General features: G+C 36.4%; 1 protein-coding gene across 1 annotated transcript in view; it reads left to right on the forward strand.

Annotated features, from left to right (window-relative positions):
* The first annotated feature begins 8,413 nt into the window (after positions 1–8,413).
* btaf1 (BTAF1 RNA polymerase II, B-TFIID transcription factor-associated) overlaps positions 8,414–23,825 on the forward strand; it is a 28,100-nt gene continuing 12,688 nt past the window's right edge. The window contains exons 1-17 of the mRNA XM_016561744.1: positions 8,414–8,711; positions 10,195–10,318; positions 13,100–13,214; positions 13,494–13,640; positions 14,272–14,471; positions 14,665–14,792; positions 15,684–15,813; positions 15,986–16,054; positions 18,346–18,435; positions 18,508–18,603; positions 18,968–19,144; positions 19,246–19,386; positions 20,043–20,167; positions 22,270–22,390; positions 22,510–22,614; positions 22,699–22,848; positions 23,613–23,755. Coding sequence (XP_016417230.1) covers positions 8,698–8,711; positions 10,195–10,318; positions 13,100–13,214; positions 13,494–13,640; positions 14,272–14,471; positions 14,665–14,792; positions 15,684–15,813; positions 15,986–16,054; positions 18,346–18,435; positions 18,508–18,603; positions 18,968–19,144; positions 19,246–19,386; positions 20,043–20,167; positions 22,270–22,390; positions 22,510–22,614; positions 22,699–22,848; positions 23,613–23,755 — 2,075 coding nt within the window. The 5' untranslated portion in view covers positions 8,414–8,697. The remainder of the gene's footprint in view (positions 8,712–10,194; positions 10,319–13,099; positions 13,215–13,493; positions 13,641–14,271; positions 14,472–14,664; positions 14,793–15,683; positions 15,814–15,985; positions 16,055–18,345; positions 18,436–18,507; positions 18,604–18,967; positions 19,145–19,245; positions 19,387–20,042; positions 20,168–22,269; positions 22,391–22,509; positions 22,615–22,698; positions 22,849–23,612; positions 23,756–23,825) is intronic.

Here is a 23,825-nt window from a genome sequence, read left to right on the forward strand (position 1 = left end):
AATTTCTTAATATGAAATTCGAATGGTATGACAATTAGATATTAGACTGTACAGAAATTTAAATCTACTCGCTTATACACACTATATTTACATCGTCACATAATGCTGATGTTGTTAACATTAACAATTTGAGAATAAAGTATGACAATAATAATAATTTGCACGGTTTGATGTGATATGAGCTAATTTAGATTAAATCACCATTGGTAGCGCGATTTATTGTAATGCTTTTTTCCTCAGTTGGTCAGAACAAACGTGGCAGACTTGTTACTTACTTGTTCAGATGACAATATCCGGTGAAAATGCTTATTTGAGTCATATATTCCAAGTCGTAAGCTAGAATCTGTGAGTGCAAAGTATAATATCCACACCAGTGAGGTGACTGACTGCCACACATACTCTTCAGAACATTATGGCGCTTTTCCACTGCATGGTATGACTCGGCTCAGCACGGCTCAGTACGGTACGGCACGGCTCGGTTTGCGTTTCCACTGCAGTTCAGTACCGCTTTAGAGTGGGCGGGATTATTCACATGTTGTTATAGTTGTGCCGCCTCTATTGCTGCGACTCCTGAAAAACTTTTTTATTCCGCGTCGCCCCATCAAGCTCTCGCTGGATCCGCTCCTCTGCTATCAACGAGAGGAACGTCTGTTCTTCCGCAACAGAAGGAACAGACACTTTTTGGTTGTTAAAAAAAAGGTGCGCTCGTTCAAAACAGTTGCGTTCGATCCTTCGCTGGCTGTGCTGATTTAAATCTAGCGGTTCTTTTGTGTTTGTGTCGCAAGTTCAGTGACGCAGGTAGTGACGATTCTCTCCGGCCAATCCGTGATCAGCAGAGTTTACACGTCACGTTTTGGTAACGGTACGGTTCACTTGGAACCTCAACCGAGGTGGTACTAAAAAAGTACCAGGTACCAGGTACTGTACCCAGTGGAAAACCCCCCAAAAGTGAACCGTACCGAGCCGTACCGTGCCGTACCATGCAGTGGAAAAGCGCCATTAGATTCATCCGCACTGGAGCCGTGCCGACTCACAACCCACCCAAGGAAGATAATTCCGGACACAGCTGCAATTGCAGGTTTTCAAACAGAGATGGCGACAAAGAGGCAAAACTTGCGGACTGCAGCTTTAAGTATAGCAGTTTAGTCTACCAAAAGTACAACTTTTAATAAGCATATAAATATGTAAATGTATTTGTTGTATACTTAGCATGAAATAAATGCATAAAAATACATTTCAAACACATTTTAATATATTTTTCACTAAGGTAGCTGTTTTATAAATTTGTATAAAGCTCAACATTACTTTGTTAAACTGTTTATACATTATAGCTTCATATCTTAAACGGAATTGCTTCAGTTCATTTCAGATCTGTCTTTGGAAACTTTGAATTTTGGCTTAAAAATGCCAAATAATTTCTGTACATTGTGCATGTAGGAATATGTTTAATGCATTCTAATCCAAATGCTAGAAACATTCTCTACCCTAACGTTTGTTCTTCTTCATGGGAATCGGTGCTAGCATCATATAATTTCTTCTTTGTCCATTTCACCAGAGTCTATAAGAACAGATGATCCAGATGTTTTGGATATCATTTCATGAGAAAGTGCTTCAAAGTCTTTTGGTTTGGGAGGACAACGGTCTTTGCCATGTCTCATGTTTCCTTGAATAACCAGTAACCGAAGTAAAAGAAAACATGTCAGGTTTCCTTTATTAGGGTTAATCATCAGGAAGCGAAACTCATAATCATCTGGATGACTCTTCCCCTCTCAGGTTGAACTTCCTCTCAGATCTCTGTATTCTTTTATATGGTGCAGAGTGTTTGGATCTGCATCCACCAGCCCAACAGAGAGGAGTCTAATGATGAGGTGAAGTTCCTGATCGTTCATTCTCCACTGCAGGAAAACAATCAGATATCAATGTGCATCCTTCAGTCAGCAGTACGAGAACGAGATATATTTTCACATACATAGCCAACTACCTTGTTTATGTAAAGCATATTTTTTTCTTGGAAGGCATTCCCAACTTTGGCATGTATCTGTTTTGGAGACAATACAGTCAATAAACATGTAAGACAACATTCAAACCACTTTTGAGCAAAACAGCAGCATTAAAACACTCCGTTTCTCCACCTTCCTGTTCTAAAGTGATGATTGTTCAAAAAGCTACTGAATTTATTGCTTTAATGCAGTTCCAAGATGCTCAAGAAAGACTCTTCTCGAACTGCAGACAGTACAAAAACCAAACAAACACATAACATCAGCATTATGTAAGTGTTAACTCCCTCTCCACCTGCTTTTGTCATATTTTTCTCTTCTGACTAGTTCTGCTGCTTCTGCAACTTCCGCCTGCTTCTCCCAACAATAGATGTCATAGCAAGATAATCGTGTATAATTGGCTGCTGACCATTACATGCAGATTAACCAGTTTTGAAAACATTTTTAAACATTTCCTCTCACCTGACTCAGACCATGTGACATGCACTGGATGATGACAATTAGCCCCAAAGCAATCTGTAGAAAGACACATTTTAATTTTCATGAAGAATTCAGAAAAATATGTTTGCAAAAAGATACAAATTAAAGAAAAATGCATAAATGAAAGAGAAACGGTACAAATGACACACTCTAGTCTTGAATATTTAATGCTCCCCAAGGCTGCATTTATTTAATCAAAAATACAATAAAAACAGTATATTGTGAAATATTGTTACAATTTAAAAGAACAGTTTTTTGTTAATATAATTTAAAATGTAATATATATATATATATTTTATTTTTACATAAAAAATATATATAATTTGTGCTTTCATTAGAGTTCTAAACCTTAGAGCTACTGAAATACAGCCTTTGTGGCTGATAGATCTGGTGTCCCCTAAAATACTGCATGTATATTGAATTGATTTTTAGTTTATATATATCACACACCAAACACAAGCATTAAAACATGGTGATAATGCAAAAAGCTGGTAAACTTACCCCCACAATGTACAACATGAGTGTTTCTTTGTGTGTTCCTCTTGCGTGTGTTTGTCTCTGTTCAGTGCTGTGATTTATAAGAAGCTGAAAGGCCGTCATGTGAACAGAACCAGATGTGCAGGTTTAACACGTATGTCAAACTCCAGGTGACAATGCCAGACAATCATGAGCTTTCCACACACACTGACAGCTGGAAAACCACACTGACGCACAGTCCTGTGACACAATTCTGGATTACTGACGTTGTTTTTAGAGCAACAATTAGACCCCAGTGTTTTTCTTTTCTGCTTCACATTTTTGCTAGATTATTTTTTGTAGAAAAGCAGGTTTTAGCAGGGGTTTCCTCGTGTTGCTTTTTTTGTTCAGAAGAAAAGAAAGAGACAATATATACACAGTGTTGGTAAGGTTATTTGGAAATGTAATAGGTTACAGATTACAAGTTACACTATCTAAAATGTAAGAAGAAGTGTAACTATTTCAGTTAATTTAATTAGTAAAGAGGGTTTCATCAGAGGTAATGGCACATGTGAAGTGTCATTTCAGCAGTCTTACATTCATGTGATCAAAAAGACTGAGAGGTGACGCACAACATTATACTTCAAGCATCACAAACCAATCAACAAAGCACTGTGTCCTTATCAAGACCTTGTTTCATTCTGTTACACAATTCTGTAGGTTCTTCAGATCAGCATACTAGTTTAAAGCAGTTGTTTTTCGAAAGAACTTGAGAATAAAAAGTTCTTGACCTACAAGTTTTCCCTTGGCATAAACTTTTTCTTTTTAGAATCACCAAAATATAGAGCAAACACCTTATTGTAAATGCTATTTTTTTTAATGCTTCACATTTTTGCTAGATTATTTTTTGTAGAAAATCAGGTTTTAGCAGGGGTTTCCTCATGTTGCTTTTTTTGTTCAGAAGAAAAGAAAGAGACAATATATACACAGTGTTGGTAAGGTTATTTGGAAATGTAATAGGTTACAGATTACAAGTTACACTATCTAAAATGTAAGAAGAAGTGTAACTATTTCAGTTAATTTATTAAATTAATGTAACTGATTACATGCAATTACTTTTCGATTACTTTCCTAAATTTCTAATGCTTACAACTGTTAATCATTTTTAAACATGTAAACCAGGCAGGGTTAACCTTATAGTAGTACTCAACACTGATTACTGTCAGACTTTCTAAATCCTTCAGCACTTGAATTAAGATGATAATAATTTAGTTTTAAAACACACCCGCCACAAAATCAGACTTGCTTTGCAATCATTCTGAGGTTAAATACAGATTTAAAACCATAACAGGAAATAGCTACAATACTGTTTTTGAAATCAAATCTTTGTCAGGAAACACTGGCATCTAACAATGCCTTGGAAAAAACTGTTGATCTTAAAAAATAAAGCATATACATAAACCCAAATAGGAAATAAAACAGTTATCAAATAAGCATGTCCTGTGTGTGCTAAACTCCTGAAACATTCGTTTCTCATATTTTAGATTTTATTTTAAGTTGTCTTTGTTACAGTGTAATTATACATTTAAGTACTGAGTAATGTTAATTAACTCTTTTTTTATTCGAAATATTCCCAAACGTGTTAAATATATCATGAAATATCTTGATTCTCAAATATGTGTAAGCAAATGCATTTTGCACCTGTCTAGATTATGTTAGTTGATCTATAATGGGCGATGAGCAAAGTAGCCTAATAGTGTAATCTATTAACTACGCATAATAATAACTTTTTCTTTAAGTACCAGGTATGTTCCTGTCCTGAGAATACTGTATACAGTAGCAGCACTCAGAAACTTTTTGACATATGTATACTTCAAGCAAAGCGTTAGCTATGTATTGGAAGAAAGTGGAAAAGCCACAGATTATACAGTGTATCAACAACATGTCCTTTTGTTTGTCAATGAAAAGGATTACATATATTCTGAAAGGTAAAGTGTCTTTTTTTAATATTTGGAAACCATTTATATCCTTTATTTCAAGCTCAGATTTCTGTAATATAATGGAGGGAGAAAGAGATCAAATTACTTGATTCTTTTATCACCCTCAGCCACGATTTATTATTAAGCCATCAGCCATTTACCCCTTACCCCAAATTACCCCTTTTTATTTTAATTTTTTATTTGTATCCCAGGTATGTATGACTAGTACTCCCAAATTATCTTATTGTGTTGTGTTTTGAACTGACCTGTGTCCTTTTTTTCCCCTTTTCTGTTCTAAATATGTGTAAGCAAATGCATTTTGCACCTGTCTAGATTATGTTAGTTGATCTATAATGGGCGATGAGCAAAGTAGCCTAATAGTGTAATCTATTAACTACGCATAATAACCCGTCTTTTTCCTTAAGTACCAGGTATGTTCCTGTTCTGAGAATACTGTATACAGTAGCAGCACTCAGAAACTTTTTGACATATGTATACTTCAAGCAAAGCGTTAGCTATGTATTGGAAGAAAGTGGAAAAGCCACAGATTATACAGTGTATCAACAACATGTCCTTTTGTTTGTCAATGAAAAGGATTACATATATTCTGAAAGGTAAAGTGTCTTTTTTTAATATTTGGAAACCATTTATATCCTTTATTTCAAGCTCAGATTTCTGTAATATAATGGAGGGAGAAAGAGATCAAATTACTTGATTCTTTTATCACCCTCAGCCACGATTTATTATTAAGCCATCAGCCATTTACCCCTTACCCCAAATTACCCCTTTTTATTTTAATTTTTTATTTGTATCCCAGGTATGTATGACTAGTACTCCCAAATTATCTTATTGTGTTGTGTTTTGAACTGACCTGTGTCCTTTTTTTTCTTTTCTTCCCTTGTCTTTATTATTATTATTTTTTCTTTCTCTCTTTTCTTGTGTTAGTTGCTGTTTTTCTTTTAGTATTATTAATATGTAAATAAGAGATCTGATTCAACGTTACTGTATTATACTGACATAATTTATTTCTCAATAAACAAATTGTTCAAAAAGTACCAGATATTGGTGTCATGCCATAAAATATTTTTAATACGACTGACTTTGTAGCCTATTTAATGCGAACATTTACATTATCAAAGAACATTTTCACTGACTTCAGTCTGGCCAGAGTTCAAGCACAAATACTCCAATTATAATCACTGTGAAATGAATCTCTTACTTACATCGTTCGCACATCTGCACTCATCTGAACGCCTCTGATTGGTCATTGCATTCATAAGCTCAACAGAATCGTGTGTGATTGGTTATAATGCGCAGCGCTGTAAAAATGCGTCTGTCTCTGGCTCAGCGCCAACCAGCGAGCGCAGATTTGAATTTAGCAGCTGGTGATGTGCCACACTGAACGATCTAATCACGCCGGTGTGATCGTATCAAATATAAAAATATTCGGCTATTTTTTTTTCTTTTGGAAGCTGCATTCAAAATCCACTTGGCTCAAAAATCTGAGGAGGCACGTGCCCCCTCGGTTTGAATGGGCATGACGCCTCTGGTTATTATAATAGTAGGTACATGTAACGTGTAATAAGGACACCTTAATATGAAGTGTTACCTTATTTTGTAATTAAATTACGTAATTTAGTTACATGTAACTAGCCTACTTCCCAACACTGCATATAAATAAATTCAGTGAACATTCGAGAATGAAAGTGTGATAAACGAACTGTTCCTGTACAGAAAGAAAGAAAACAGTGAAATGGTAATGATACAGATGGACAGACTTTAGACCAATAAAACCAGTATCTACCTCTGAACTGGAGCATTGGCTTAATGCTTTCACACACACACACACACACACACACACACACACACACACAAAAAGGAATGTTGTCATGACAACAGAGCATTTGGTCTAAAACCATTTAGAGCATGTTAAATTCATTTTTAGAAACTGATGTGGAGCCTTTGGTGAATAAATGTATAAAACCTGCAATATTAAGATGAAGGAAGAGTTAAAAGGCAAATGGTTTATAAGAGGGATGTAATACAATAACAAATAGTGCACTGATGAAGAATGCACATTTATTTTTCACATGCATCAATATAATTAATAATCTGAAAGTACAAATCTCCATCAATAGCACACTGCCAATCTGAAGCACCCATGGGAGCCATTTTAACATTTGATGTGGACAGAATGTGGTTTGATCTATGATACTTTTCTTCTTTAGCCTTCATGGTTCTCAATTCTTCTTGTTGTTGAATATATAGCACATCTGAATACATAACAAATAGTCTTTAAAATAAACTTTAAAACAAAAAACGAGGCCAGTCAGCAGTCATCACCTAACAGGTGAACATTTCTGCCTTATTTAAAGCTTCACATAATGAGATGTTGACAGGATTGTTGCAAATCGACAGTTTTACCGTGTACAGCGAGCGTAGTTCCTTACACAAAACAGTCATTTTTAGCACTGTATGTTAATACTATGTGTTTCAGTGTGTCTATGGTCGTCGAATCTCACCAGCTCAATGAACATACTCTGGGTCACCACCAGAGGGAGGCAAAACACAGAGAGAAACCACATCAACCACATCAACCATGGGGTGCGTTTGCCGGAATCAACTATGGTAAATTCCGCCGTTACCAATCGAGGTCAACCTAGTTGGCTAACGATGCTTTTGGGAAACGCAACCCAGACCAGTTACAAAAAAACTATGGTAGAAACTCAGCCAGGTTCAACCGCAATACGTTCCATATCCGATAATGACAGCAAATGTAGGGAATATCCAATGAGTTATTGTCTGTATTTTAGTTTAATTATAAGGAGCGTGTATCAAATAGAACCTTTATTGCAATATTTAAATAATATATTAGAAATGTAGTATTATGAAACGAATTGGCATATACATTTCCACGTTAATCGAAGTCAAGAAATGTTTTAATTATAGCCTATTTTAAAGGGGAAGAAAAGCGCAGACAGACACATATAATTCTTCAAATAAAAATGCATTAACAAAGGTCTAATTTCTTAAATAAAAAATAAATACACATACATACAAAACTAATCATATAATATACTTAGCCTACATAAATACATTTTGTTTTTTCTTAGTTCCATTCGTCATATGAGTGATTCTAAAAGTTTTCTCATCAGATTCCTTTTCTCAAGTCGATGCTTGTCTTTGTGCAAGTGTAACGTAATTTCCCATGAAGTGGTCATACTAGCATCAGTTACAGGGAACTCAGTGTTACAGATTGTCATCGATTGAAATTATTTGATTAAATACCTCAAATACGAATTTCCAATAATTACAGATGCAAAACAAATGCTTCCCACTCAACATTATAAAATATTTCCACTGGAAATTAGATTAAAAACTTGTTTCCGGAGAATATTTTTCTTGTCCTGTGTGCTTCCTTTTTTGAAAAGCGCGTTGTGATTGGTCAGCTGGAGCCCATGTAACCAATCACAGCGCGCCTACCATGGAGGAAGGAATAAATGCAAGATGGCTCCTCATATAAAACCAGTCGCCTGGCTTCTCTTTTGTGATCTACAAAATTACTTTCCCCCGTTTATTCGATTAAAATACCGTTTTCGGGGAAGTGCTGAGGGCTAAACCAATCTGTACGCTGGCGTAGGTGTTACTCGGCGTCCTCGGGCGCTGTGGGAAATATTTAATAAGCGAGCAGACCGATTTTGAGGCAGTGCGCGAGAGATCGGGCCTGTCCGCGCACGCGATCCTGAACCGAACCCCGCGCCCGGATCCAAACCCGAGCAGCTCATATGGCTGTTTCAAGGTGAGTCTGTGGATAAAGGTTGATTTGCCAAAGGCAAATGTGTCTCCACAGTTGCATTTTCTAACTCTTAATAACTTACTTTTGTTATATACATTATAGGTTAAATGTATGTCAGTCGAGCTCTTTCTAACGGTCAGTGTCAAGTAACGTAATGTTATACGTAATTCCTCACAACCGAAGACTGCAGAATCAGTATAACCTCCAACAAATTGACCTGTCAAATTCTGTTATCTCATGCAGTATATCGTATATTAAGCGGTGTTTTGTGTGATGTTGCATGTGCGTTATGAATCCAACAGTTTGTGGTCTGCCATAATGATTCTACTTTATCCTGGGAAATCTCCGGTTAATGTGTAAATCCGCCGGGTGATTAGTGGACTAACACCACGCAGTATCATCCCTCTCCGGGTTGGGCACCGTCAGTAAAGACAGTTTTAACATCCAGACTGACTGAAGGCAGCACTCATTTCTCCTAATCCATCTCTTCAGTTGATGCAGTCGATTAATGTGGCGTTATATAACGCGTATGACAGGATGGTGTGAGGGAAGCTGCTAGTAGATGTCTGTTTTTACACTTACAAATTTGTTTTTTAGTAATTAAAATGTAGGCAAAGAAATAAATTAATATGAGACCCTCATGGAAAGCATCTGTTTTTCATAAGTCGGGTCGCCCCCTCATGGGCGACGCCACGTTGATCACGTGTCCAGCAATTAGTTATAATAAATTAGTAAACAAATGTAATGCAACCAGACCATTAGATAAATACGCGTCCAATGCCACTGGTGCTATTAGGAGGGAAAAAACAGAAGCTTTATTTTGCATAGAGAAAACTTTGTCATAATAAAACTTTTCTACTTTTTCATGAGATTTTGGAAAGCGAATTTCACTACACACCAAAATTAGTTTGGTGGTCTCTGATCTGAAATTGCTCAAATTCAAGTCAGTCTTATTTTTACACCGCTTTTAACTATACGCATTGTTTCAAAATAGCTATACAGAAAGTCATGAAGCTAATGATGTCTTCTGTTTGTATATCTTCCTGATGTAGCTATATCTGTAAATGTTTGTATACTCATGCAAATTAATACATAATACTGTATGAATGCAGATAAAGTTGGGTGTACTGTATATCCAACTTTACATACATATTGCTTGGTGATGGTGTAGTTTACATTTTGTGACAATATAAACAAACAAGCAGATTTATTTGCTAATTAGCACATTGCTTTGTGACTGTACTGCATGGGAAAGCTTCAGGTTTGCTTATTTATTAGTATTTGGAGTATTTGTTAAATGATGAATTTGTTTTTAAAAAAGACTGTCATATCATGATTCATGACCCTTGCAGCGTGTGAAGAAATTTTGCATCCTCGAAGTCTAGTGTGATTGTGGCTTCAGTGATGATTTTATAACATTGTACAATTGTATTGCCAGTCAGATCTTCGTTGTGTTAATTATAACATCCTGTCTCATTGTCTCCAGGTTGGAGCGGCTGTTTATCTTACTGGATACAGGTTCGACTCCTGTTACCCGTAAAGCAGCTGCTCAGCAGTTGGGAGATGTTGTTAAGCTTCACCCACATGAGCTTAATAACTTGCTATCAAAGGTGAGTGTTCAGACTAGTAGAATATCTGATTTTTATTTTCTTTTTGACATATCAGACTCATCTAGTCGTTTGTAGTCTGAACAGCAAAAAACACATTAAAGAACAACGTGATTGCCTTTTTGTACTAGTAGCACCTAGGGATATGCCGGTATCAAATTCTCATGTTGCGATTAATTACTAATGCTTTTATCACGGTATACGGTGTTATCACGATATTGAAATTTAGTTTTTTTTCAAAAGTGCTGTCATAATACAGTATAACAGGTTTAATAACATTTTTCTTATAACAAAAATAACTGAACATTTAAATGCAATAAAGCAATACAGAAAAATGTATAAAGTTAAAAGTTTTACACAGATTAAAGTGCAAAAGAATTATAAAGACCAATAGGTATCACTTTACAATAAGACCTCATTAGTTAACCTTAGTTAATGCATTAACATTCACAATGAGCAATAGCTACATTTGCTACAGAAGTTATTAATCTTTGTTTAAAAAATACAAGTCTTAGTTCATGTTAGCTCATTAAATAACACAGTTGCAACTTTCGATTTTATTAACGTGTTATTAAGTATTGTAATTACCTAAGATTAATGAATGTTCGGAAGATTTTTTCATTGGCAGTTTGTTAACTAATGAATTAACCCCTGAATGAAGCCCTAATGTAAAGTGTGACCAAACAATAAAGAATCAAAACACTTTCAAACAATATCTAGGGCATGTTGTAGTCCAGATTAAAATGTAAAAAAAGATTGAAAATAAATAGCCTATTAAGTCTAAATATTTAAGTATTTGGCGCTGTGATGAACATCATAGCAAATACACAAACCTGAATGGCTATTTAAATAATTTAAACATGATTCAGAAACAGGAAGTAGTGCAGCTGCTTTGTTTACAGGGTTTCCGGGGTAACGGCTGCATTTAAATGAATTATTATTATTATTATTTCTGCAGTTTAGCGCCATCTGCTGTCAGAGAGTGAAAGTGCACTTTCATCCAGAGCGTCTCTCACATGTTCCGCCATGTGCTTCACGTCCGCCTTGTTTATGTCAGAGTGCGCATGCGTCTTTCAAGCAGCATACAGCAGTGTTGTGCATTTTGACCAGTTGATGGGAAAAGTATTCTTAAAATGCATTCAAAATTCTAAATAATTTGTAATATATAATTATTCACGGTATTTAGAAGTGCCCAAGATAACAATATCGTGCATATTCATTACCGTGATATATCGCATTACCGAATACCGGCACAAGTCTAGTAGCACCCGTTTGTATTTGTACAGGAAGAATGTCTTTCCTAGCATGCAGTGTTCCAGAATGCATGCTTGCCATCTGTTATTCACAATAGGGATGCACGATATTGGATTTTTGCCGATATGCTGATATTTTTCAACTCATTTTGGCCTATAGCCGATGCCGATATATTTCCTTTTGTTTGGAAACAACACCAAGTCTCTCCTGTGCAGAAATTATAAGCAAATTATTTTTAATTTTGCTTAGTTTTTAACAAGAACTTATTTGTTAGAATTAAATGAACAATAATGAAGTTATTTTATAATGCCAGTACATTTAAGATTTGAAAATAACTATAGGCCTAAATAAACTATATATTAATCTCTGCATTTTTGTCCAGGAAGATGCAGTGGTAACCTTAACATTTTATTTTAAGATTTAACATTTGTAAATGGTCTAAACCAAACAATTTGTAAAAATTACAAATAGTACGTGTATGTGCATTCTCAGTTTAAATGCAGCGATCCAAAGCAGTAGGGCTGTCAAAAAAAAATTCGAATTTCGAATATTTGTTGAATTTAAAATAAAAATCCACATTCGAATGCAAAAACGTTGCATTTGAATTTTAGGTGTGTCAGGCAGCCTTATCAGTGGCACACGAAATGCGACAACTCACTGCTGACGTGATCCAATCGCTAGCACACCCTGAGCACATGTGAGTTAATGTATTCCTCTTATCTGCTAGACATATCGGCATAATTTTTCATATCGGGCCGATATATTTACATTTAAAGCCATTATCGGCCGATTCCGATACTGGTCCGATAATATCGTGCATCCCTAATTCACAGTGCTCTCATATGTGATGTGAAAACATTTTGTGAACTGCTTAGACACTCTTGAATGTAAAAAAAAAAAAAGTATTTTAGCATAATTCTGACACTTTTATCATTACTATCGCAATGGTTGTAGATGCTGATTGTCTGTCTGAACTAATGGGTTAACTTTATTACTTGCAAAATGCCAGTGTAGAGCTAAAGATTGGATTTGAAAAACAAATCAGAATTGAACCAAGATTTAGACGTGCAAAACTGAACTGAAAGAATGGCTACACCCTCTTACAAAATGTGATGTGGTGGTATCAGATGGTGTTATCATGGTAGTTTGAGATGCATTACTGAATTATTTACATTTCCAAAAATCATGGCATTTTTTTTGCCCTTTTTGTTTTTTTTTTTCTTTCCCCTTTGGTGTCATGCAATCCTGTGCCTTTTAGTGGTGCTGTAACACCCTCTTTGCATGTTCTTTTTTTTGATGACTGGATTAATGATTTTAATTGTGAAAAGCTCAGAAGGTGCTACAGAGGAATAATATTAACATATAATAATAGCATATTTATAACAATAACAATAATAACATAAGCATTGAGGTAAAGGTTTGGATGGTTACTTATTTGCCTAATGTTTTGTACATTTGAACAAAGCTGCCCTTAGCTGAATTTGAACTCTTTAGGTTATTGTTCTGTTTCCTTTCCTCTGGGCTCAATAGGTTTTAACATACTTGAGGAGTCCAAATTGGGATACACGAATCGCAGCGGGACAAGCTGTTGAAGCCATAGTGAGGAATATTCCAGAATGGAACCCAGCTCCAAAGCCAAAAGACGGTGAGCTGATTAATCCCAGATTGCATTACTAGAGAACTTGATGTTTTGGGATTTTCTGTCTGATATTTACGTAAAGGCACGTTGTTGTGGTAACTAGTTACGTAGATTTATTTTATTTTTTTGTGTGATTTTTATCAAGGCTGTTTAATGCAAATCAACACCAGTTTGATCCAGCAGTGGTAATGCCACGTGGCACATTAAAAGCTAACAAGACTTAAGCTTCTGTCTAATGATTGTCTTGAGTAGAGAAAGTGCTTTAATACATGTTGTTTTTCTCAGAGGTGTGTGCAGAAGATATGTCACCAGAGGACATCTCCTCAGACAGGCTGAGTTTCTACAGGTTTGATATCTCCCATCTGCTCAAGCACGGAGCATCGCTGCTCAGCTCTGCAGGTGCTGAATTTGAGCTGCAAGAAGACAAGACAGGTAGGGTTATATCTCTCATATGTGTATGTTAACACTGCAGATTTGTAACGTTCATGCTGTTATTACACTTATTTGTACTTGGGGTTGAGGTTTGTTCAATTTCTCAACATCAACTCATCCCGCACCTTTTGTACCACAGAAGTATATGATCTTAAATGCATCTAGGACTAATTCATTGTTGCCTATGAGCAGAACGTAAAAAGAAATTTGTATGTTTGGATACGATTAAATTTGATTGTAGTAAGGAAATTAGCATTTGTTCATTTGACATTCTTTGTTATAGAGGTGGATAAGAGGTGCAGGTGATTAAATGTACCTTTATTTGCATGTCAGTATGGAAGAAATTTGATGAAGTTTGTCATCTCCATCTTTCCATGCACACCTTGTTTTTTTTCTATTTCATATGTGGTGTTAGTTATTAACTTGTGAATGATACCTCATTGAGGAGTGCTGTTACTTTTCTATGCAAGTGATTAATTTTTTTTATGTGGTGGACAGAAAAATGGGTGATATTGAGAGACCAGAATATTATAGAGTTTTGACTTGGATTGCAAAGCAAACACCTAGAACACCCTTGTTGGTGATGACTTTTGTTTTGCAATTCTTACTCATGATTGCATTCTGTTCTCAGGTGAGATAGATCCCAAAGAGCGTTTGGCTCGGCAGAGGAAACAGTTACAGAAGAAGTTGGGATTGGATATGGGTGCAGCGATCGGCATGGACACAGAGGAGCTTTTTAATGATGAGGACCTGGAGGATGCCTGCGCTTCCAGTACCAACAGATCACAGCCTGGTAAAAGCCTGGGCTGTCACTTCTCACGCAACCATTTGGTGAGTGGTGCTGGAATCTCTTACAAATGCCAAACGCTTCAGAAAGCTTACAGTTTTAAGGCTGACATTAGAGGAGATGGTGAACATGCATAAATCACTGCAACTATTGCTCAGCACTGATACCAGGTGTAAAAGGGCCCTTACTGTATTAAAATGTTCAATTGGAAGTTCAGTTTTGTGTTCTCCCCTTCAGCCGGCTGCAGAGCTCATAGATTCAGAGTTTCGTCCAGGCATGAGCAATCGACAGAAGAACAAAGCCAAGAGGATGGCAAAACTTGTGGCAAAGCAGAGATCCAGAGACGTGGATCCTAACGAGAAGAGGTAGAGATGTCATGCTAATCAGCTTTGTATTTCCTTCTAACATGTTATTGCTTGCTTTTTAAGTCAGTATTAAATAAAAATGGACATTTAACTTCTATTTATTAGCTACTTTTGGGTATATTGACTTGTTAAATAGCCAGGGACAAAGAGGCTGCAAATGTTTTATATTACAGCATTTTAAAGATGACAGCAATCAAGAAACTATATGGATCATAAACTCTAGATTTAAAGGGAATCTGTTTTTTATACAGGAATCACAGTTGTGTCACACAAAGTTGATTATTCTTGTGCAAAGCCACGTAAAACAATGTAGGCTGAGGGTTTAAGGTCACTCTGCAGCATTGCATTGCATTTACACAGAAAGCTGCAAAATCGCTTCTGATACTAGGTTATCATACCTGCTATTTCTATTTTTGTTAGTGGGTGAAAGTAGACATGTTCTAAAACTTATGGATCATAAACTCTAGATTTAAAGGGAATCTGTTTTTTATACAGGAATCACAGTTGTCACACAAAGTTGATTATTCTTGTGCAAAGCCACGTAAAACAATGTAGGCTGAGGGTTTAAGGTCACTCTGCAGCATTGCATTGCATTTACACAGAAAGCTGCAAAATCGCTTCTGATACTAGGTTATCATACCTGCTATTTCTATTTTTGTTAGTGGGTGAAAGTAGACATGTTCTAAAACAGCTTTTATGCTTTTCACAGCCACCTTCACTTTTCAAAGATTTGCACTCCTAGAGATGAATTGAAAATCATTTTCGGAATCAGATCGTGATGTGCCTGAAGACTCCCTGCCCTATAAACAGTGTTTCATGTTGAAGATAATGACTGTTTATGGGGGTGTGGGCGGTCAGTCTGACCACTGCTCTTATGTTTCCTTGCCACAGCAATGACAGTTTTGAGGGAGAGCCAGAGGAGAAGCGCCGGAAAACCACAAATGTAGTCATTGAGCAGCCAGCAACCGACAGCAAAGTCTTAATTGATAATGTTCCTGATAACTCCAGTTTATTTGAGGAGGTGTGAGACATGCACACATGCTTGTTTTTTCTTCCACACATTGAGCTGTTAACATTCAACTGTCAGCTGTGTCTGTCTATATGTATATGTATATGTGTGTATATATGTATGTGTGTGTGTGTGTATATGTATATAAATATGTATGTATTTTTCTTTTTGTTTTGTTTCACAGACTCAGGAATGGCCCCTGGAAAGCTTCTGTGATGAACTGTGCAATGACCTCTTCAACCCCTCGTGGGAGGTACTGAAAAACACATTAAATAGAACTAAGCAATTATAACTAAAATTCGGTAAAAAAAAAAAAAAAGTTTCTTACAAAACGTATTTGCTCTAAAATGGCTGCAAGACAAGGAGGGATCATACAACTAATCTAATCATTCAGTGCTTAGGAAAATTAATGGCCCAATAAAAAGTGCATTAAAATATTGCCATATTACACAATGTTGCATAACTTTTATATTGCCATCTATATCATTGTGAATATATCATAAATATTTAATATATCTCCCAGCCCTAGTTGAGACTGCACATTATCATCATTAATCATTAGAATTATTTTAAAGTATAAAAGTATTTTTTATTACTATCAAAGTGAATTATTTTGCGTTGGCTTTTTTGTATTGTCAATTTTCATTTTAATTTTTAGTAAATTTGTGCTTTTATTTATTTTGCATTTAGCTTTTTTATTTTGGTTTAGTGTTATTTATTGATTGTAGTACTACTTTAAACTTTTACTTAGTTTTTCTCAGTCGCTTTGGTGCATTTCTCGAATCATCCTTAATATTTGCAAAGAAGTATGTGCATTTCTCAAAACAATTCGTACAAACAGCACCACAAAATGGATTACCTGCAAAAGCCTGTAACTTTCTCAAAATCTTTAGTTCATCTCTCAAAAGTAAGTATTTGTCAATGAACAAATCAGTGCCATCAGAACACGTGCTTAGTCACGTTGTCAATTTTAACAGTGCACTTTGTTAGTATTACCTGATGTAAACTATGGCAACATTTTGGATGACAGTTACTGTATTGAACAGTATGCCATATGCTTATGTATGCCATATATCCATTTCAAAAGTACAAATTTACACATTACTGCATGTGGGATATTGATTGAAAAAGACTGGATAGGATTCACAGTTACACTTTTACTAGTGGTCTGACAAAAAAAAAAAACACATTACAACGTTATTGTGATATAGAAAAGAAAAAGAAATATTGGCACAAATGCGAAAATAACAAATCATAAAGTCCATTGTCAGAATAACTCGTGTTGTCCTCTGTCTATATGTGCTTTCCAATTGAAGGTTCATGAGATGTACCTTTGAGCTATTTCAGAGAACTGGTTTATAATTGGTTGATCTACATTCTCTTCATTTGTGAAAGTCAAGATTCACCTCCACAATTCATGGCAATCTAAATCTAATAGAAATGTGTAGAAAATATGCTTGACCGTTTATGAACTAGATCAACCATTTTGCATGTAATTGCTTATACGATGAACTAATGACTAGATGTTTTGAGGGGTAAGACTATTGCAAAGAGAACTATATAATACATTTTGAGCAACATGAAATTAGCAACTGATAATGTAGGAAACCGCAGACAAATATACATAATCATTTGCATGAATGTACCAAAGCAATCACCTTGTTCAAAAGAATGAGAAACTGCTTTTATGATGTGCACAAGTGACTAGATGATGTGTAGGTTGAACAAGTAGTTTTGAGAATTTCATTTCTGATTCGAGAAATGCACCAAAGCGACTGAGAAAAACGAAACAGTTAGTTGCTTAATTTAAGATTGTTTTTTTTAATCAAATATTTATTAGTGCTGTCAAACGATTAATTGCATCCAAAATAAAAGTTTGTTTACATAATATATGTGTGTATACTGTGTATATATACATTGTGTATATATAAATACACACACATACAGTATATATTTTGAAAATATTTCCATATTAATTGATATTATATATAAATATTTTAAATGTATAAACATATTTTTCTTAAATCTATACATGCATGTGTGTGTGTATTTATATATACATAATAAATATACACAGTTCACACACATTTTGTAAACAAAACCTTTTATTTTGGATGCGATTAATCGCTATTAATCGTTTGATGGTGCTTATATTTATATTTTATTTTAGCTTTTTTCAAATAAAGTTTTTTTTTTTTTTTTTTTTTAAGTAATATTTTATTTTTGGTAAAAACAGTGTTGACATCATAGGACAGAGAAGGAAGTGGTATCGACAAAGAACCTCCACTTGGGAATCGAATGCGGGTTGCCGGAGATGTAGTTGCGCTACATGTTGCCGCACTAACCACAAGGCCATTAGAAAATAATTTTTAATAGTTTCAATTCTAGTTAAAAACAATACTAATGCCTGCTGGTTGTGTGCTTTTTGAGACAAATCAGTTTGCATTTACATGTGAACTGAAGCAATGAAAACTATTACTTGTATGTGCGTTTACAGTGAAAGGGGTACTGGTTGGTCAGTGAGCTTTTGTTTGTTATTTTTAGATTCGTCACGGTGCCGGCACGGGACTGAGGGAAGTGCTGAAGTGTCACGGTACTGGTGGAGGAAAGACTGTTGGCAGTACAGCAGAACAGGTGTTCATTGGACATTATCACTGTCAGAGTTTAAGTTCAGTGTGTGATGTTTGATTCCTTCTACATCCTCAGATGGAGCGACAGCACCAGGAGTGGCTGGAGGATTTGGTCATCCGGCTTTTGTGCATCTTTGCTCTAGACAGATTCGGAGACTTTGTGTCAGATGAGGTTTGTCATCTTTTTCCCAACTTCTGAATTATTTTCTATTAACACCTTCTGCCCCCTAGTGGTTGGACAAGACTGACATTTGAACCTGTACTTGCGTGTAAATGTGTTGACGTCACTATTGAACAGTTTTTTTTTAAAGAAAGAAATGGTTTGTCAGAATAAAAATGCATTTATGAGCGTGTGTTTTTTTTTTATTATTTTATTTTTTTTTTTTGGTATATTAAAAATGGGCGTTATTTTTAATTAGTGTAAGCCTGTTTCTTCCTTAAAGAAAGACTGGAAATATTTTTTCCATTTTATTTATGGCAAGGCTTTCATTTTCTTGGTTTCATCTTGAAGCATTTATTTTTTCTTATTTTTCCAGGTGGTTGCACCTGTCAGAGAGACGTGTGCCCAGACTCTGGGTGTGGCCTTGAGGCACATGGCGAACAGTGGCTTTGCCATGACTGTGGACATTCTGCTCAAGCTGCTAACTGAAGACCAGTGGGAGGTTCGACACGGAGGCCTACTGGGCATCAAATATGCTCTTGCTATCAGACAGGTGGAGAGGATTTAGATTCGTATTGGCTGAGATTGAAAGTGACATTCTAGATGCTGCAGTGTTTAACTTGTGGTTGACTTTCACATCTTGCTGACCCTCAGGATTTGATCACTGAGCTGCTGCCCCGGGTTCTTCCTGCCATTACAGAAGGCCTGCGGGATCTGGATGATGATGTTCGTGCAGTGGCAGCAGCAGCTTTGATCCCAGTGGTGGATGGATTGGTTCAATTGCAGCCTGCTAAGGTCTGAGCTGAATGTTAATTCGAATTTGACAGCTAGTTCAGATATAATAGCCAATGCGGATATATCGAGAGCATGTCTTATCAACAGATGCTGAAAATCTTAAAATAGTCCAATATTGGACAGTTGGTTTGTCACTGCCAGTGTCTGTGCTTACAGCACTCTGCATGTGATAACTCCTAATTTTCCAACACAGTTAAATCAGTCTAAAGGCCCTGATATACTCGCATAGAAGTTTTTTCATTTAGTGGTTAAAAGAAATTGAAATGACCAACTTCAGTTTCAACCTGAAAACAGCTCTCCAGTATGTTCTTGATGGACTGAACAATAGAAATAAATCAGAGAAGATTTCAATGTCCGAGAAGGCGGAGGTCTAGACCACTTCTCTACCTATTACGTAATAACCATGGACCAATGGTAGTTTGAAGGTGTTTACCAGCCAAAGCACTTTCTGGAAAGTTTGCTTTCACAAGTTGTTTTGAACTCCTGAAACAAATTTCATTTTAGCCTGATTTTGTTTGAAATGGTGTCAAAGTTCTTTGTTTTTTGTTTTTTTTGCTTGAATTACATTGGGGACTTTCACATCTAGCACTTATTATGTGCAGCAATTGCTCTGGGGTAATGCCTCCATATCTATAACCTACATGTCTACTTTATAGGTTCCTTTCATTGTGGACACACTGTGGAATGCCCTGCTGGAGCTGGATGATCTCACAGCTTCGACTAACAGCATCATGACCCTCCTGTCCTCCCTGCTCACTTACCCACAGGTCCGCCAGTGCAGGTGAGATTTCTCTATTGAAATCTCTATTGGAGCTCTCATGTTCATTGCAGTGTTTCCCATTCATTAACCAGACTGTGGCGGCCCGCTTTGGTCATTGTGTTTCCTGCCATTGCTTTGGCAAAGTGTCTGTCAAATGAACTAAGTGTAATATGGCTGTATCCCCTCATCAAGTCTGTTTGCGCTGCGTGTTTCAAAATGAAGCGCGCACTTCATTCAGGCGATCAGCTCGTGATACGGTGTTTGCCGCGGCTCCGTTCACAGTGAATGCAGTGAACTCGGTTTTTGAATGTGCTGTGAGTTTAGCGCGCATCTGGGAACGCAACAGCCACCAGTTACTGTTTTCACATTAGCATAATTTTCAACATTTTAATGGGCAAATGTTTACAGTATTTAACTAGATTTGTAATGAGACGTAGGGCTGCTCGATTATGGCAAGAAACATAATCACGATTATTTTGGTCAATGTTGTAATCACGGTTATTTAACACGATTATGAGGAGGCCATATGACAAACTTTATATGAGTGATTTATTTAAAGATAGTGATACATATCAAATATATATTTCCTGTAAGTAAGGTTGCTATGATATCTACGTTGTAGAGACCAGCGGAATTTCACAATTCTCAATACCACAGCAGAGTATTAGGTAACTATCCTATTAATAACAAATAAACAAACAAAAAGTCCTCAAAATTATTGAAAACAATTAAACTGTCAGTAATAAAAAAGCAAAGGACAAATACAATAGAATAAAAAGATACAAATGAAACAAACTGTGCTTTAATGTTTATGATGTTACTGCAAGTCTCAAGCAGTTTACAGCCTACTACAGAAATGAATAATCAAATGTAAAATAAAACAGCGTAGTCTTCACTGTAGGAATTAAACTTTCTTTGTTTCTTATTAAAGCTAAAAAGTCCTTCAGTGGAGAGCAGTGTGTGATTTTTGAATTTGTCTTTTGTTGTTTGATATTAAGCACACAGTCGCAGCAGGAAAATAGCCTGCTGTCACTTTAAGAGCTGCACGGATCCAATTTACCGCTACACGCGTATTTTCATTCTCAACTCTTTGTTCATTTATTACATGACCGACAAATGTATACATGAATAATCACTAAGCGCCGTATTTTAACACATTTTTGCACGTATTTTACCATTTAGGCGCACACCTTGAGCTAAAAGATGACTTTACATGTCCGTGTTCTGCTCCGTCTCTGAGCGCATATAACGTTATCTTCCTGAGGAGCAGCGTGAGTTCTCTTTCACGCTTTTAAAAACATGAATAAATCTAATATACTTCAATAAATCAAGCACGTCCCATTTTGCAAAAGTCACGTTACATAATTTTACTTACTTGCATGTGAAATTGGGCTTTTATGGAGGAACGAAAGCGCAGCACTGGAAAGGGGGCGGAATGGGGCGCAATAATCATTTTATCTCGATTATTGTGTTTTCATAATCGTTGGAGGCCGAAATCGACGCATTTGTGAACCTGTTTTCACTGAAGCTGGAGTTTTCCGCCATAATAAAAGCTCTACTGCCGTTTCCGTCAAAATAAAAGCTCGTAGGTTTATCTCTTGCAAGCGAGGACTAAAATTAACAAACGTGCACAAAGAAAATAGCCTACTGTACAGGCAGAGCAAGCTCACTGTATATTTGAAGAAAAATGTAAATATTGGGGTGGGGGTTTATATGAATGTCTTTTGAAACTTGAAGTTTCTATGCCATTTTTTCCCTCCGTTCCATAAGTGCCACCTGCTGTCAGAGTGAAATTTAGCCTTTCTACTGTTTGTTTTATGCAGGTTTTAGCATAATTTCACAAAGCTCAGGCCGTTCTGTTTTTGCTTCAAATGTTGAAATGATGCAATCAAATTGAAATAAAAAAAACTGCTCATGCTACAAGTGTGTAGCATCTTTGTTTATATCATGATTAAAATGCAGTGGTTGGTTCTAATTTTAAATTGCATTGATCCCTAGAGGGGCCGAGGTCCACCCACCACAGTCTCACAAAATCCTGTCGGAAACACTGCATTGCTATTAATACCACATTTTCTTACAATGATAAAAGGGAAGCTAAAACCCAGTTTTTTTTTCATTCCCAGCACGCACCAGTCTCTCACAGTGTTGGTTCCTCGAGTATGGCCATTCCTGAGACACACAATCGCTTCTGTTCGTCGGGCTGCCCTAGAGACCCTCTTTACATTGCTTTCCAAAGCTGACCAGGTTGGATAATCTGTGTGAAGGATTAGCAAAATCAAAATATGCAGTGTTTGACATTTGACATCAGTTTCAAGTATTATTTCTTTCCTGTTTCCTGCTCTGATTTATGCTTTTCCCTCCAGAGTTGTGCATTGTGGCTGAATCCCATCATGCAGGACATGTTAAGACACATCTTTCAGTCCTGCATCCTGGAGAGCAACCAGGAGATCCTTGAGTTGATACAGAAGGTATTTCTTACTCTGTTCCACTCTTTGAATGTTTTATATGATTGATATGTTACTTAGTTTATTCATATTTTGATGGTTTTCTAGGTGTGGGGGGAGTTGTTGCGACAGGCCCCGCAGCAGTATGTGGTGGCGACCAGCTGTCCTTGGATGGGTGCCTGGCTCTGTTTGATGATGCAAGCGTCACACATCCCAATCGACCCCAACATGCTGCTGGACGTTAAAGCACGCTTAAAGGTCTAAATCTTTACCTGTACTTCACTGGAATAAAGAATCAGTTTGATCTTATACAGCACATGCTGCATCTGTTGGTTTTACATAAATGACCATATTGTGTTTAAAGAAAAGAATACTTTTGTTTAGCAGCAATGCATTAAATTGATCAAAAGTGGCAATAAAGGCTTTTGCTTTTTTATTTTTTTTATTTTCAAATAAATGCTGTTCTTTTGAAGTTACTGTTCATTGAAGAATCCTTACAAAAATATTAAACACCTTTTCAACATAATAAATGTGTTTTGAGCAGCAAATCAGCATATTAGAATGATTATATAACACAAAAATTCAGCTTTGACATCACAGGAATAAATTACATTTGAAAGTGTATTAAGATTTCACAATATTACAGTATTTTTGATGATATAAATGCAGCCATGGTGAGCAAAAGATATTTTCAAAAACATTAAAATCTTACCAAGCCCAAGTTTGTACATGTGCTACAAACTTTCTGCCTGTCTAAAAGTAATAAGTACAGATATGACTCAAAGATCGCAGATTTTACACTCTAGATTAGTGCTCACCAGATTGAGAAAGTGCTTTCCAGTTTTTTTTTTCTTTCTTTCTTATACAGTATGCATCAGACAGTCGGCGAACGGACTGTGGGAGGTCTGTGGGAGGTCTGTGGGCATGCTGTCTGAGGCTGAGACTAATCCATCCTACAGCCTTCACACTTCCCACTCATCCAAAAGCAGATCTGCTCTGAGCTTCATTCTGTTATTCCGCAGGAGAAGGCTACTGGAAAGACCAGACAGGGATCTGTTCCAGTCAAGGAAATGGTCCAGGAGTACATCGGTGGAGCGGAGACGATTACCGAAGACCCTGCCACGCGAGACTATGTGGTGACACGTGCACGTCTAATGGCTGCAAAGTGTGTGGGGGAAAAAATTCTTTAAACTTTTTTTGTTTCTCTGTGCCATATGTGCAACTGACTACTTTTG

This window comes from Sinocyclocheilus rhinocerous, unplaced genomic scaffold, assembly GCF_001515625.1.
Source record: "Sinocyclocheilus rhinocerous isolate Xijiao unplaced genomic scaffold, SAMN03320098_v1.1 scaffold1069, whole genome shotgun sequence".
Taxonomy (NCBI): domain Eukaryota; kingdom Metazoa; phylum Chordata; class Actinopteri; order Cypriniformes; family Cyprinidae; genus Sinocyclocheilus; species Sinocyclocheilus rhinocerous.